Source organism: Amphiprion ocellaris, chromosome 18 (genome assembly GCF_022539595.1).
Source record: "Amphiprion ocellaris isolate individual 3 ecotype Okinawa chromosome 18, ASM2253959v1, whole genome shotgun sequence".
NCBI classification, from domain to species: Eukaryota; Metazoa; Chordata; class Actinopteri; family Pomacentridae; genus Amphiprion; species Amphiprion ocellaris.
In genome coordinates this window covers 28,732,786-28,749,697 of record NC_072783.1, presented here as the reverse complement: position 1 = coordinate 28,749,697, position 16,912 = coordinate 28,732,786, and the positions used below count along the sequence as shown (strand labels likewise).

The 16,912-nt window shown below is 38.2% G+C and overlaps 1 protein-coding gene across 1 annotated transcript in view; it reads left to right on the top strand.

The window, feature by feature from the left end:
* The window catches only part of LOC111567299 (rho-related GTP-binding protein RhoN-like), a 40,094-nt gene that overhangs the window by 10,980 nt on the left and 12,202 nt on the right, over positions 1 to 16,912 (top strand). Inside the window, exon 3 of the mRNA XM_023268307.3 lies at positions 16,756 to 16,865. Within this exon, the coding sequence (XP_023124075.1) occupies positions 16,756 to 16,865 (110 nt within the window). The remainder of the gene's footprint in view (positions 1 to 16,755; positions 16,866 to 16,912) is intronic.

Here is a 16,912-nt window from a genome sequence, read left to right as displayed (position 1 = left end):
AATCAAAAATCTAGTTAATAAAATCAGTCACCATTGTTTTCAGTATCAGTAACATCCGTGTCTGGACTGTAGCTTTTCTTTCGTTTCGGTGTCATCACTCTCATCATTTTCAGCTACAACAGGCAGCTGTTTTCAGAGACAAAAATCTCTAAAACCTGCTGCACACTACCTGCTCCGCACCAAATGACAGACAGACACAGTTAGCGACTTGCTGGTGAACCTAATGGAGCATCTCGCAGCTAAAGAGCCAGATGTTCTCCTCAGGAAGCGACAGAAATCAAAACACTGCTAAAAGGAAAGTTGATATCGGGCTCCAGATAAACACTAATGTCAGCCTGAAGTGTAAATAAGCAGCTGTTTGCCATATGAGCTGGTTCATGCTGTCCCCAAGTAGCCAAAAAAATCTATAATTGCTAAGAACTATTCTTAATTAAGCTGCTTTCAGCAACATAATTCACATTTTAATTGTAGTTGCACGATTCCAAATGGTTTGGAAACTTTTTGTTGTCGGTTTGTTTTACTGTTTGCTGCAAGGAAATTAGTTGAATTATGAGATGGTTTTCTCAGTGGGTGGCTGACGACAGAAATCACATTTATGCCTGGAGAACACTCCGGCCTCGAAAACAAGCTTTCAAAACAGGTGAGTATGTGAAAGTGTGAGGTAAGAGTCAATAAAACAACTGGCTCAACCTGCAGAGTCACACCTACGAAGGAAGGCAACAAGGTTTTCTGCTTTAAAGTCTTTCCAGTTCAGTAGCAGTTAACCTCAATTAAGTGTGATACTTCTCTGAGGGCTAATAAGTACATGTCCCAACATGTTGACGGATGTTTGTTTGCTTTCACTCTCACTACTGTACCAATATCGCTGCACTATACGTCCTTTTAAGCCCCTGTTGAATCCTTTCCATCCATCCTTTCATCCCAGGTCAGCAAAGTCTGCAGGAGAGATTGCCTTAACAATCCATCATTCATTCATGAGCAGCTTTTATGACCCCAATTACATGTTGGCTGCTTGAAAGCACTATCCAGATGTGCTCTGAGCGAGCATCTGCGCAAGTGAGTGGCCCTGGCTCCATGACAGCAAAGGAGTCGAGAAAATAGCTCAGTGTGTTGAAGCGAGGCTTTTTGGATTGAAGTGCAGATAGCGGGGAACTGGGTTTTTAGTCCAAGTGCTGTTTTACTACTAAATCTCTACGACTTTCTGCTAAGTGTGAAGGGATGTGTGTGTTTGTGTGTAAGACTTTAAAACAGCGGAAGTCTAAAGGAAAAGCAACTAATTTATTGTTCTGAAGAAGGACAACATTCATAAAAGCAAAGGGACTGTAAGAATGATGGCGTCACACAGGAGACACTGTTAAAAACTCTGCAAAGTGAGGTTCAAAAACCCACCGGCATTTATCACTTATCACTATAGGTGTAGCCAAACAGAATCCAATGCAGATATTTGACATTTTAGCTGCTTCTTTAACGCACCAGCTGGTGTGAAAAGCATGCTGTTAAATTTGCCAAAATTACACCAATTTATCAGACTGTTAAAACACAAAGAATAATTGAATTATGATCTTGAATACATCATCTGATACATGCAGCTCCATCAGGAAAATTAACCACATCTATACTTCTTAAAAATCACTTTATTCGACATATTTTATTTTAGCCAGATTTTGTAAAAAACTAAAAATTCTGTGCTTCTCGGTGCACAAGTGAAGACATTAATGACTCGGCTGCGACCAACAGTCATGCGCCAAAAATTCATGAAGTTTTTGAGCGACAGTGACTCCATGACAGAAAGGAGCCGAGGAAATAGCTCAGTGTGTCAAAGCCTTTCCGAGGCTTTTTGGATCGAAGCGCAGATAGCGGGGAACTGGGTTTTTAGTCCAAGTGCTGTTTTCCTGCTAAACATGTGCAGGCGTTTGTGTGTGTTTGCGTGTGAGTAAGGGTGTGAGTAAGTGCTGCGAGAGATTACACAAGTGCGAAAATGTAAAAATAGGACGAGATGGAGGGGAGTCAAAGCGCAGTCGTGTATGGGAGAAAATATGCCGAGCGAGGGCTAGATGAGTGTCAGTAGGCGTTCGTGGCGCGAGTCTGTGCTCCAGCCAACCTGCTCTGATTTTCCTCTGCTCATGCAGCCCATTAGAAGACCAAGGGTACATTGAAAATCAATGGCCTAGATGCATCTCCACTCCGGCTCTCAGGGGACGCCTGGTCTGTCTCTCAGCCACTGGTGCATGTGTAACTGAGCAGTCTGGTCTAAGAGACACCAAGTCTGAATGAACATGAACTTTTAGATGTGACTTTGCCACGAGAGAACATTTATTTGCTGTTGTTTTAGTGCTTACTGGTGGAATTCAAGCTATCCTGCATTTATTAGCTGTGTTATTTAACTTGTGACTTTTAGATTGTGGCAGAAAAAGTAAAACTGTTTTTAGAAACACTGAAATATAACACGTGCACACTGATATCTACATATACATGTGCAAACTGTATACAAAATGTACAGCATGTTAGTTGCAGCAGCTCTCTCTCTCTCATTGTTAATTACATGTCAGCAACTGTTGTGCAGCATCATTTTGTTGGGGAACATTCTGCTGTTTGCTCCTTTGTAAGTAAGAACTCACTGAGCCAGTTCTATAGACTGCAACTGTACTTTTTTTCTGTTTTTCATTTCATTAATATTCTCAAATTTACTGCCGGTAATGCAAAACTCAGTAAAGTACTCTGTTTGTTTTTGGTGCTACAAATACTGTATTTTTTCCGCCCTAGATTTTCCCGTTTCAGTATTATTCTTAAATTTACCACCAGCAATGCAGACTTAAACCTAATAAGATGTGCTTCTTTTTGGTGTTGCATTTTCTAGTGTCTGCTCATTTTTGTTTCAAGTGCATGCTAAATTTTGGAGGCTGTAGATTGTGGTGCCATTGAACTGCTCCCTGCAGCATATAGAGGTTTTAGATTGTCCTCGTTGATATAAATGTGGAGAACAAAGTCAGAGAAACACCTGTCAGTTTAATACATTAGTGGCATTAGTGTTTTCTAGATGTACCTTTTTTTTTTTAACCTGATACGTTGCAGAAACCTCCCTAAAAATCTCACTAAAACGAGCATTTTAATGTGACTTTATATGAATCTGGTAAACTGCAAAATAAAAAAGTGAATTCCATTTGCTCTGAAGCTAATCAGAAACACAGTATATACAGAAAAACGGTTTGATTAGAAATCCACTTGCACTAGACTTAGAGGTAGTGGTGGGTTTTGCAAGATTTACAAATCTTGGGAAATTGGAAGATTAGGAAAAATCCTGACTGAGTAAATGAAAGACTATTAAGGGAATAAACTGGAATTAAAGGGAAATGAAAGTCGCCCCAAACTGGTAAAACCTGTTTAAAAAAGGGATTAGAAAGAGCAGCAAAGGACAAACACAACAAACTCAAAGAATTTTTTTCGTAGCCCACCTGCTTTCCATTTAAACCAACACCACAACTGCTAACATTCATGGCAAAGTGAAGTATTTGTTGCATTATGTGGCTGAAAAAAATGTAATTAGATTTCTCAGTGCACTTTGTTTAGTCACACAAACACACAGAGGCCACTCCAGGGGTCCATCCATCCACTTAAGACCCTCTCTATCCCTTATATATAATGCAAGACGTAGCTACGACCACTCAGTTCAACCCCCAACACCTCAGCCATTATCGTCGATGCAGGAGGTGCTGGATGCTGCTGACCCTGTTTCTGCTGCACTTTGATATACTGTAATTACTATACAAGCACTCGGGCTTCCCGGTTTTGTGTTTCTAGATTTTCTTTGCTATAATAAATCACCTAAATACTTTGCCACGTTAGGAACGTGTTCACTGATGCCAAGCATGTCACAGGCAGGAAGAGGATTAATAATGTTACATAACACAGATGCTGGGAACACAAAAATCTAATAAACAGTAAATTAAAGTGACATGAAATGCTGTCCAAATGGTGTCATGTACAACGCCATCTGAAGGCCTCGAGTGTCAGTGTGTGTTCATTTAAAGTGATTTTTTTTTTAAACGAGGTTTAACCATCTGAACCCCAAGCAGATTCTTGGAATTTTTTTTGCTCCTGTCACATTTTCACTCACAGTGGATTCATATTTCACTGGAATATAAAGTTCCACACCAAAGTATAAAGAATTCAAAGTGTCTTCTGTGAAGTACAACAAAGTTAAAATGCTAGAAATCACATACAAAGCAAAAGCGAAAATGTCATTTTTTTTTGATTATTTATTTTCAAACAGTGAAGAAACCTGGAATATGTACAATGATTTTCCAAGTGTCTTCATTTTTACCAGTGTTGGAAAAAATGAAGACTCTAGATTGCATTGGTATTTTACTAGTTACATTTCTAATTTATGTGCATACTTGTTTCCTAAACTCTGTGTTAACACTGCCTGCAGTTCAACAGAAAAGTCCCAAAAGTTTTTAAAATTAGTTTTTTTTTTTAAAATAAAAAAAACTGAATCTGATTGGAGCAAACTATTTATTTTTGACATATTTAGATGAAATACCACAATTTTCAGCATAGATTTGTTGAAGTATCTTGATGGAATGTCAAGTCACAGATGAGTAGTTGAATACCATCAGAAAATTGAAAATTCTCTCAGTTTTACAGTTTCTGGCTCTGATAAATGATGTATTTTTTTAAAGACAAACCTCACAAACCTGGCAGTGGACTTTGGTTTCACATGGCAGATTATTTGGTGCATATTGCATCAAAAACTATCTAAAACAGTCCAAAAGCTCACTAAATATTATTTACTGTAAGACATGGGAAAGTAGCATCTTTTCACATTTGAGAAGCTTCAATGGGAGAATCATTTCTGTTTAATAAATGACTTAAACAATTACTTGACTGTCAGAATAGTCCTCAGTTAATTTTCAGTCAGTTGATGAAGCAACTAAGTGTTGCATCGCTGACTTTTTAAGTAGTATGACACATTAAACTTTGGAAACATTTATGTACTTTCAAGCACAAAATGTTTCTAAAGTTTAATTTTGAACAAGAAATTAGTGACAGCAACATTTTCAGAAATTGTCCTCATGTAAGCTCCAAGGTAAACAAACTTGTGCTTCTGTACTATATTGACCCTAACTGAAGTGAAATTGCCTTAGAAGTAGTTTTAACTCAGTGGCTGGATCATGAGTGTAAATCTGTGGGTAACACACATGCAGACGGCTTCAAATATACTGTGCTTTAACTCTGCATTTCACTTTTTTGATGGTATTTTTTGATCTTTCTTTCTTCTCTTATGGCTGCGGGACATTTGAAACCCTAAGGTGTGGGAGCAGCAGGACAAAGTGTTTGCTTGCACTAAACAGCATATATATCAGAGGTTCATTTCTTTTCTCTGGCTTCGGAGCCAGAATCGGGGGCTGAACGGAGGAACATAAGGCTGTAGCTGAAGTTGACAACAGGAGCCGCGAGGTTTAATGTGAAGGGGAGATGCCCAGATGCCAGTCTGTTCCCTGTGTCATTAATTTTAAGGACTCCTGCAGGATTACTGCTGATTCCAGGCAAAACCACGCTCACTGGCAGCGCTCTCCCTCTGTGCCTACTGAGTAAGAAATATGCCAGAACATCACGTAGACTTTTTCAGTGAAATTCAGCCTTGGCACACTTTAAAAGAAACACTTAAGTCAGACTCTAGTAATCTGTTTAAACTGAGTCAAGTTTTCAATAAAGACTCGTCCACTTGGCTTCATCAAAGTGAGACAACCTGTATATCCAACACTGCACCTTCTGTGTGGTACAGAAAGTCTAAATCTGGTGACAAACACTTTGTGCAAAAACTCTTTGCCTCTTGATGTGACTGCCAGCAGCATCAGTCCTCCACGCTGCTTTTCGGGCTATTGTTTGGTATTCAAGTCGAGAAGTAAGCACGGCAACAAATGTACTCCACAAATCTGTGATTTATGGCACCTTAAATGGATTATTCTCACCCTACATTGTTTAATTTCACCAGAAATTGCACTTAGCTTTGAAATAAATCAATAGTGCGTCACTGAAAGTAATAGATTTCGTGCATGTTTTGTCCAACAGCCAATTTAACCACAATCACACTATAAAAATACTACGGCATGTTTTATCTATAATCATGAAACACGATAGAAATGACAGTTCTCTTAAATACGAAGAATTTAATTCAATATAAACCCATTTGGTCTTGAAAATACAACATTCGTCTTCCTAATAACCACTCAGCGGATGGAGTTCATAGAGTTGTCATGGCGATGAGCTCAGCTGCCATCATCCCCTCTACATGTATGACCACCTGTCATCGCATGACCAAAGTTCCACTCAAAGGTCGCCCGTTGACCTTTGCGTGTGAACCATCTCCACGGAAACTGAGCGAACTCCATCTGCTCATGAATAGAGCTTGATTTGATTTTTTTTTTCTTCCAGGCTGAATTTTGATGCACTAAAATTCACAAAAGATGCAGAATCCTTCACCAATAGGTCATTTAAAGACCTAATAAAGGGATATTCCAGAGATTCGGCCATAAGATTCAGATTGTCAGTCTTTAACACAGTGGAGCCTACATTACCCACAATGCAACTGACTGCTATCTTAGAGCCTTACTGTCTGGCAGAAGCTTAGTTTTCTAACTTCATATGATGACTTTGTAACACAGGCTCGTAACAATCCCATAATGACCACCCAGATAATACATTTTGGTATTATTTGCTCAGATTTGAGAGAACGCAGGCCACCATTGTTGTAGTTTTGTTTTGTTCTACTGAGACTTCACTCCTGACTATCAATCAAGTAACCTCACAGTGAAACTGTAATAAAAATCTAAGCTACTAAGTGAATTTAACAACTAAACATGCATAAGAAACCCATTTTTGCTGAAGTGGCCGACAAAATGAAAGAAGGAAGAATAATACAGTATCAGAAATAGCACCTTTATGTTAAAATGATATTAAGTTTGACATCAGAGGCTGAGCAGCTCATTGTCTGCTCTGCTGGGCGTCTCTAAGTGTGTATTAATGCAGTGATTAGCAGCAGTAAGACAGCGAGGACTCTATTACTCTCTGATAATCATCTGACGGTGCAGTCTGATTCCATATTGTCTGTACAGTTCACTCAGTGTGCAATAGCGAAGCTTAATCTCCGTGGGTGGCGTTATTTACACATTCAGGTGGTGGCGGCGAAATGCATTAATCAATAGCATTTAATTTTACTGCTGTTTCCACTCTGGACGCATTTCAGGAATTTAGACCCCAAAAAGGCAGTATTTCTCGAGAAGGGCATGATGAGGACAAACAGGATTTTAATATTAATGAACATTGCTGTGCTGTGATGGAAGCCGGCTGACAAAAGTGTCATAAGAGAGGATTAATAATGATTTTCTGTGCAAACATCTCAAGGTGTGTGTGTGCGTTTCCTGTGAATCATGCAGCATGATGAATGCTGAAAGATACAAGGAGTCTGATTGTCTCTTATCAGTCACTTTACAGCTTTGAGCTTGACTAACCAGAGACATTTCTGAAAATACAGCGGCGCATTTTTAATAATTAGTTTTTTAGCAGTTCAGACAAAAATGATTAAAAAAAAAAGGGGAGATATCTCTGGAGCATTGAAGAAAAAAAATCCCTAACAAGATTTAGCATATTTAACATAGAAGAGATAATATGCCTCACCTTCATTTCATAATTAAGAAACCTGCCTGGTGGGGCTCATTACATGTTGCTCATCAAGGAATTCTGCGTCATAAAAAGCTGTTTCTCTAATTTAAAATACAGATGGCTGACAAATCCAATAACAAAAAGAGAAACAGAATAAATGAGTGCAGAATCATAACAAATGCAGATGCTTCCATACAAAACACAAGAGATCTTATCTCAAACACACGACAAGTGACAAGATAAAAGAACAAATGAGGCAAAGTCTTTTCCTGTAGAGAACTGAAGCTAATCTGGTGGCATTGGAGAATGTTAGGATGCTTTAATGTTTTGTTTTTGCCACTGGTTGGTATGTGTATAGTGACATTTACTGCAATATACTGTTTTTTCTCAGCTTTATTCTGGTTATTTGAGTTTATTTTTAAGTTGAGTTGCTGCCGGTGCTTACTCAACACTGAATAATATGATTTTCTATTCTTCCTACTCTGTTTGGCTCAACAAAACCCTAAAATATCCTGATGTACCATTAAAGATTTAAATAGGTTATGCTTTACAAGGGAAAAAAAAAGGTCTGGCAACTAGGGCACCAAAACATCTTATGAAATTTTAAAAGCATTTCCATATTTAAAATAAATTTGTAGTCTTAATTTTGCGTGAAATCATGTTTTTCTTGTGTGTGTGACATATTTAAAAGGCTTAATAAAAGATATTTACATGTGTCAAAATAACAAAATCAGCTAAAAGGACAGAATTATAGTTGATGTACATAATGATAAAAACTGTATTATTGATGCTTATAGACATATCTACACTAATTTAAAAACACATCAATTCAGCATTTTTGTTGTGAAAACATCTGTAAATATTCAGGATATTCCTCATTTATCAAACACATCTATGCAAAATTTCAGAATCAGTATATTTTTCTGTTAACTGTCACTGATTGTGTCTATTTACAGTATTAAAACTTAAATTCAACAGCTTCATCTGTTGAATTAAAAGGAAATATTGATGAAAAAAGGTGCTAAATTTGAGAATGTCTTTTTTATGCTAAAAAAAATTCTACTTCCTTGAAAATGTAAATTTTGTAGTTCAAAGCTACAGATTTTAATATTATTTAGCATTGGACATGTACATTTAAAGCCCATTTTCTATGATATTTTTATGCATTTCAAAAATATAGAAAAAATGTAAAATAATTTATAATGAAATTTATGTATATATATATATATATATATATATATATATATATATATATTTTTTTTTTTTTAATCTTAAACTATTTGAAAAGTCAAGAAAAGAGCAAAATTGAATCTAAATACTACTCATTCTGATTACTCTTTTAAATGTAAATATACAGTATAGGATGTGTGTGATTTATTAATGTTGCTGCAGATGTGAGAATCTGAAAATCATCAAAAAATATATAAATATCTTTTTTTTTATTCTGCGTAACACCCTTGATGATGTGTAGTGATGAATCGCTGCAGACACAAAAATAAAACTAGTCATTCATGAAGCTACCTGACATTTATCTCTATAACAATAAGTGTAATGATTAATATTTTGGACATATCAGTAAACTGCTTAGTTTCTCTGACTGTGTCTGTCTGGATTATCTCTAGTGTGACGAGCTAAAAAAAACATCTAGACATCTCAGCTGATGTTTTTAGTTGGACATCTGTTTAGACGTGTTGTTGTAGCTACTCTCAGCATAATTACACGAGAATCAGAGGATGCAGAATCCACTGAAACCTGCCATAAGATTCACATTTCTGTTAAGAACAACACACACTTGCAACATATGACGCACGGCAAAACACTCACTTGTTTCTATGCGACTCCTACGTCAGCCAATGATGACATGCAGCAGTTTGTCAGGACACACGTCAACTATCCAACAGAGCGAAACTGATTAGTCAATTAATTGATTCCTCAATTATGAGTAAATTATTTGGCATCTATTGCTGTTATGGATGATTATTTAATTAAAATGCTTTTCAAGGGAAAAATGCCACAAGATTTCCAGTTCCAGCGTCCCCAGTGTAAACATCTGCTGCTTTTTCTTGTCTTATATGACTGGAAACTGAGTTTTCATGGTCAGACAAGATAAAAGATTTGCATATGTGGCTTTAAGCTCTTGAAAACTGATTCGCTGGAGTCTAACATCTGCTTTCTAGATCGGTGCATCCTGCCTAAGGCACTTTTTGTACATCTTCGGTTGGTATGACATGCGATGACATCTGACTCAAATGTTGCAATTAGTTGTAAGTGCATCACTTGCAGTTAACCGCACGTGTTTTTTAAGTGCATTGAAGAATCTCACTTAACCAGTTCTAGCTTGGAGAAGATTGCAGCGGGATCCAGATTGCACCTGTTACACAAAAACAACTGGTGCCTTTTTTCCAAGGTTGCCAAGCGGCACATCCATTGAAGAGTCCGCCTGCTATCACTGTGAATAGAATGGATGTAGCGTGTTTGTGCTTCATTTGTGTGGCATCAAATTTGGCAGAGTTGCAGCTGAGAATTTGTAGAACAGGTTCAATAACATCAGTGTCACTCAAACATTGTTTTTTCCTCTGTAATTTACCATTTTGATTACTTGGAGTTTTTCAAATCTCCCTCTGGTGCGATTTTGAGAGTTGTTGCATTTCAAAATAAGTGTCTATTATCCGTGAAGCCCACTGTTGATGATTTTGGCAGTTCAGCAGCTGTTACTGACTACATTTGAGGATGCTTTTTCAGGTGCACAATTAAAAAAATAACTAGCCAAAGGACCTGTGTTGTGCCCTCTGAGGTGGTTTATGTACCTGCTTCTCTGCGCTCACGGTTGAATTTGGCTGCATGTATCACATTATTGTAAGAAACTCTCCAAAAACACATCCTCTCAACAACATAGCAGGGTTTTAGCAAGGACAAACACCGCTAAACAGCCACTGAACCTATCAGCGACATCAGTCAAAAGTGGCACACAAGTGGATTACATAAAATCACAAAAGGACGTGGTCAGAAAATGTTAACCAGATACAGATAACAGAAGAGAGAAAAAGGGAAACAGCGTTTTGTGAGCATCAGACATCAAAATCAGTGACAACCACATGCGGAGTCACAGTTTGGTGTTGCTGCTTCCCTGACTGCTGTTATATAGCAGCCACACATCTGAAACACACTGACGTTTCATTGTTTCCTTCTAAGTGAAGCACATCCTTGTGTATTATTTACATTCGAGAGCTTTTTCACTCGTAGAAGCTACATTTTGGTTGGATGTTTCCATTTCCAGCTGCCTCTGCTGACTGTATTTTGCTGCGAATATGGATAAACACCAGCCCAAATCTAATTCCGTATGATCGACGGAAGCTCTGACATAAAAGCTTTAAATGACACTGACACTGTCCTTTGAGATAACTGAACGCTCGCGGTATTCCAGTCGTGTCGTGTGTGTGTTTTATGAGTTTGATCAGAGGGTTTTAGACAGAAGACAGATGGGTTGATCCTGCAACAACAGCAGGAATCTTCCCATGAGGGGCATCATGCTACAGGCTCGAGGGAGGGTCAGAAAAGCTCACAGATCAATACACATTAGCTGCTTCTCCAGCGCCGAACATGGATTAGTTGACATCATGGAGCCTTGAGGGTTGCAGACTCGCTGTGTGTTTGTCAGCGAGAATTAGTTCCTCTGTTGATGAGTCAAATAAGCATCACCATTATCCCCGATTATTCTAATGCAAGTTTTATGAGGAAGAGTGAAGCTGGATTCATTTGGAAGCAGGAGTGATTTCCTTATTTTCTACATTTGAAGTACACTTTCATTACAGTGAATGTGAATTGAATTCACAACCCTATTAATGTCGAAGGAAACTACAAGCTTATTCTTGGTGCTCCTGACCTGTCGAGGTTTCTCCAGACTGTGTGCTCTTCTACTGTGAACACTGATATTTGGTCTCAGATCGTAGGCATAGAAGTTGTCAGCAGTGAGGATCCTCCACATGAAGGTTGGGTCATACTGGGCATGTTGATCAGTCGCAGGTTAAAGCAAGTGGTCACAAAAAAACAATTGCAAAAAGAAAATAAAAAATACAACAAGTATGCACATTCATGTGGAGTGTCCTGGATGCTGATCAAAAATCATCTGGAAAAATATAGTCCCCATGTGCAAACACTCTCAAGAATATCGATTAAATTACTACCTCACGGCATAAATGCTCTTCTTCAGAGAAAAGCAAATGCCACCATGAGGTTGTGATTCAATACATGTTGTTCGGAGCATGACTATTATTTTCCAGGTGATGACTCACAAAACTCCCCATGTCCTGATGTTGATTGTGTGACTTCATGTGAAACTCTGACTCACAAGAGTTGCTATTTCGCACCTGCTGTATACAACAGGAACAGAATCTAAACTTCACGATCGCACTTACAGTTTGTGAACTAATCAAACAAAAAAACGTGCTCATTGATGTGTAAATTAGTGAGCTGGTTGGCATGTTTTTGTACTTCGGATACAGCTGCTGCTCTCAGTCTTTTCCAATATTATCACGCAAATGTGACTTTGAGTCAGCCTTTTCAATCTCTTTTGCTCGTTCAACTTTCAGGAGAAAAGCTAACAAGCACTTTACAACGAGTCCTATTACATCTATATGAAGCAACCTTTAAAAAAACATCTGTAGCATCTGTACAATGTCCTATATGCTGTCAGGATGCTTGATGACACAGATCCGACACCGCCGACAGCCTAATTTAATAAGTATTTTATTTAAAGGTGATTTTTTTGGCAGGCATCTGTTTACGGAGGCGCTGAAAGAAAGATGAAAGAAAGAGGAGGATTCACAGAGATTTGACTCTCATGAGAGTCCTCATGTCTATTTATTCTGGCAGGAGCAGGCCGACTGAACGAAGGACTTGGCAGAACAATAAACAATGTAAAAACTGCTGAAGGAGTAACTGAACACACCGGAGTAAAACAATCACCTGAACGCGACAGACAGGCTGTTAAATAAACGGCTCCTGTTGTCTTAATGGGTGGACGAAGCAGTTCTACACATATACATTAGATAACACTGTTGACTGGACTGATCTCTAGTCACTTGTCTTTGAAATTCCCCTTGATGGACGGTGGGATCAACGCCTCAGACTGTTCTTGTCAGTTTTTAAGTTTTTGGAAACATTTCTGACCTAATTTACCAGTCTAGTTGCTGTAACTTTTATAATGGAGAAAGTGGAATTTGCATTTCCAATATTTCCGCTTGAAATAAAGTAGAAGAGTGGAAAGTTATGTAAAATGGCTTTTTAAAATTACACAGTGGAGTTGTATTATGTTATCATCCTGCATTCTGCAGTGCTCTTTTTTAGTACTTGTATTGGGAAAAAACTAATTATGCCAATATAAGACTTTATATACAATATAAACTGAACAAAATATATACAATTGAAGTTATTTTCCTGCCTTTTCTCCCGACAAAATGCATAAAGATTCTTTATTTTATAACAATTCTAAGAAAAAAATTACTCTCCTTCCATTCTTTAACATTAATTCCGACAATGAAACAGTGTTTATTTCAATTTTTTTTAAAAAGTGGACCGCAAGTAGCACTACAGAGTGATGTTTTTGGGTCTTTGCTTCATGTGTGTTGTGTCCTCCAAATTATTTAAAATATTCCACAGATCTACAGCTTTTTGTAAAGTGCCAAAAATAAGAAGAATAAGAAGACTGCTGGTTGGTGAAAAAGGATGTAAACAATGCAGGTTTCACCATTTTTTTTTAAAACCAGTTCTATAAGGTACGAAGCGCATTCATCACGTTTCACATCAAGGGTTAGGGAATGCAGAAACTTCCAAGAAGACTCAGAGGCACTTTAGCTGTCATTACGGCCTTAAAGTGATACTTGAAAGTTAAGAGGAGATACGTAGAGCGTGTGACAGTTTACAGCAGGATAATAACAGCCGCATAATAAACACTGTCAAAAACTAACACAGTTATTATGTCAGTTCTGTCAAACACTCAACGGCAATATTTCAGCTTTATATACACTGATGCAGCCAGTGTTTGCTGATTTCCACCCTTTTGGAGACATTCTGGTGCACAAATGAGCCAGAAGTGAAAACAGTCAGCTGACATGTTATGTTTGTTGTCTTTATGTACAAGTAGTAACTTAAGATGTGTAGGAAAACACATCCTTTGCTATTTTGCAATGGTCTGCACGAGTTCTAATGATAGTACCTGCATAAAAGGCATTACTCTGCATAGCTGTAGCCTATATAGACCTGGTGCACTGGCAAAAGTGCTGGCTAAGCAGCTCTGGAAATGACTTCTTTTACAGCGTCTTCAACCTACTGGGGCCGGCAGTATTTCATACAGTAAATTTAAGTTTGCGTGGCTCGGATCTCGTGGTCTTCTCGCTATTATTCTTTTCTGACCCATATGTCTGGCACTGGTACAAAAAGAAGAGAACGCTGTCAGAGAAGAAATGTAAAAAAAAATGTAGAGGAACAACTCAAGTGGAGATTTCGAAGACGGCAACTTTTCAACTGTGATCACAGCTGCCGTCTGATGCGGAGGTGAAGCCGACGGTGTGAAGCTGAGCTACAGCTGTTTGAGTCGGTTCACTGATGCCGGCGGCTGTTTGAGTCTGAGGAGCCCCTATAGGCGCTTTATGGGGACTGTCACATGCATTTCCACTCTCCCTTTGTTTCCTCGCCTTTTATTCAGTTAATCATCCTCATTTTCTGTGGATGTTAAGGCTTTAATCTGCTTCTGCAAAACACAAAAGGGAAGGTGGGTGTGCTTTATGTGCGAAACCCAGGAGCAGGAATTAGTCAAAGAGACAACGTGGGGAAAATGGTTGTGGCCTTTAGTTTGACATTTTTGACCACAGCAACACAAAGGAGCAAACACGTTTTGCTTTGAGGCCAAATTCTGACAGCTCAACACAAATGAGGGTAAATATGTCGGCTTTTTTAGGCCCGTGTCTCGCACACATACTGTACCTGTATGTTCGCCTGCAGGTGTGTTAGTGCTGTGTAATCAAAATTAGAAATGACTTGGTCCTAACTTTTAAAACAAAGAAGTTTTTGTCATGTTTTTTGCCGGCTGTATTTGCACTTTTACTCCCTAATTTAAATGCTAAAATGTGGAGATAAAACAAGACAGGCTGGGAACAAACCCTTTTTTACAACTTTATCTACAACTGTATATTGTGTACTATATGTTTGAGGCAATTGACAATTTAGTTTCTGCATTTGACTCATTTGCACAGCTGTGCCAGAAAGCAACACATTTTTGACTCATGTGACTGGCTCATTTTTCACTGCAGTATAAACCCTTGCACATCTATGGAAACTACACAACCATGGCTAGCGATAAAGAGAAGTCCAGTATGTCTTCTGTGCACTTCAACAAAATTAGAGCCCACAGGTGTTACCAATACTGGAGAAAAACGTATCAACGTGCATCTACATACCATACATATTTTACTACCTACATTTCTATTTTGTTTCCATACTTGCCTCCTTTCTGCTCTACGGGAAAACAGCCTGCAGTTCAGACAAAAAGTCCCAGAATTTCTATCGTGTAATGCAGCTTGAGGTACTTTTACGTTCACTGTTGCGCCAAATTTTTTCTTTTTCCTGAATTGGGTTAGAGGAAATGCTTCTTTTGGTGAAATTTTAGATGGAACATGTAGAATAAAGTGATTTTTAAAAAAAAAAAAAAAAATTCATGATTTTCTAAGTTTCATTCAAATAGTCCCAGATGTTGCATTCATGGACTGTCTGAAAGTTTGAAATCCAATGATTCTTTCCATTAGTGGCTGCACATACTATGCATATTGTACTTAAGTTAACGTATACTTATCCTCCTATCTGCTGTGTAAACACTGCCTCCAGTTCGAACAAAAGTAGAATAAAAGTGATTTTAATTAAAATATCACAATTTGCAGCTTAGATTTAGTTCAGTTTTCCAAGGGAATGTCACTGATGCAAAGTTCAAGGACTGTTAAAAAGGTAACAATTTAATCATGTGCTCCACTTTTATAGTTTCTGGCTTTGGTAAATTGTGTCATTTCTGTGATTTTTTTTTAAAAAAACACGTTTTTCAAACCTGACTGCAAGTTTTCAGGTTCAGAGGGTTCAATAAAAGCCTTCAACATTAAGAAAAAGAACCAGGAAAACAGTAATTGGCTATTCATGGCTGAAATAAAATCTCAGAACATATTAGAAGGTCAGTACTGTGCAAATATTTCAGAGGGAAACAAAAACCAAACTGTTGAAATATTTGATTTTTTCATTCAAACGTGGTCATGATTTTAGTGTTTTGTGTATTGGTTCAGGAGGATCAGCTCACCTTTTACCCACCTCCTTATAAATGAATAATTTCTCCACAAATACACACCACTGGAAACTACGAGCCGCTAAGTGCAGCTAAGCTAATGTATTGTTGGTTATTTTAAACTGAAATACTTAAACATTTTTAAAGAAAAATAAGAGACTCCTTCGGTATTTCTTAATAAACACAAATTGCTATTTGGAGATTACATTTCAACTTGTGTGTTTATGTTTGTGCTAAATGTGTGGCAGACACGTAGATTCACTGAGGTTCTATGGGAATTTTCTGTCCAACGCACTTTTTGTTAAGTCGCCAAAGCTGTGTGTGTGTTGACAAAAGCACCTAGTGTTGAAGACAATGAGGGAAGCGGAGAGGGAATGTTGTCCTCTCACGATCGGAATGTGTCCCCTTGCCCAGGTCACAATACTCAATTCAGGCTGGGCCCCCGACTAAAAAACATGCCCCTCTGAAATACCAGGTGACGCTTTGTGCGAGCCATTCATTATATCACTGTCACATGTCCGTCTCTGGGCTTATTGAAGACGGTCGGGCTCAGACCAGGGGTTGTGGACGAGGCCACTCTGTTTGTTTTCATGAATCACACCCACTCGTAGTCAACTGCAGAGTGGCTTAGTTCATGATAATTGCATTTAATCATAGTTATTACAACCAAATGTGACTCGCTTTGTGATAAAAAAGCATTCACTCTTCGGCAAAGTAACTAAATCACATATAATCAATCTGTTGGTCACGTCATGTGTGGTTTTCACCCGCAGGTTCAGCCTACTATGACAATGTGCGGCCGCTGGCTTATCCGGACTCAGACGCCGTTCTCATCTGCTTCGACATCAGCCGTCCAGAGACGCTGGACAGTGTGCTGAAGAAGGTCAGTGTCACATTAGCACAAGTGTGAATGCTTCATCCTTAAAGTTT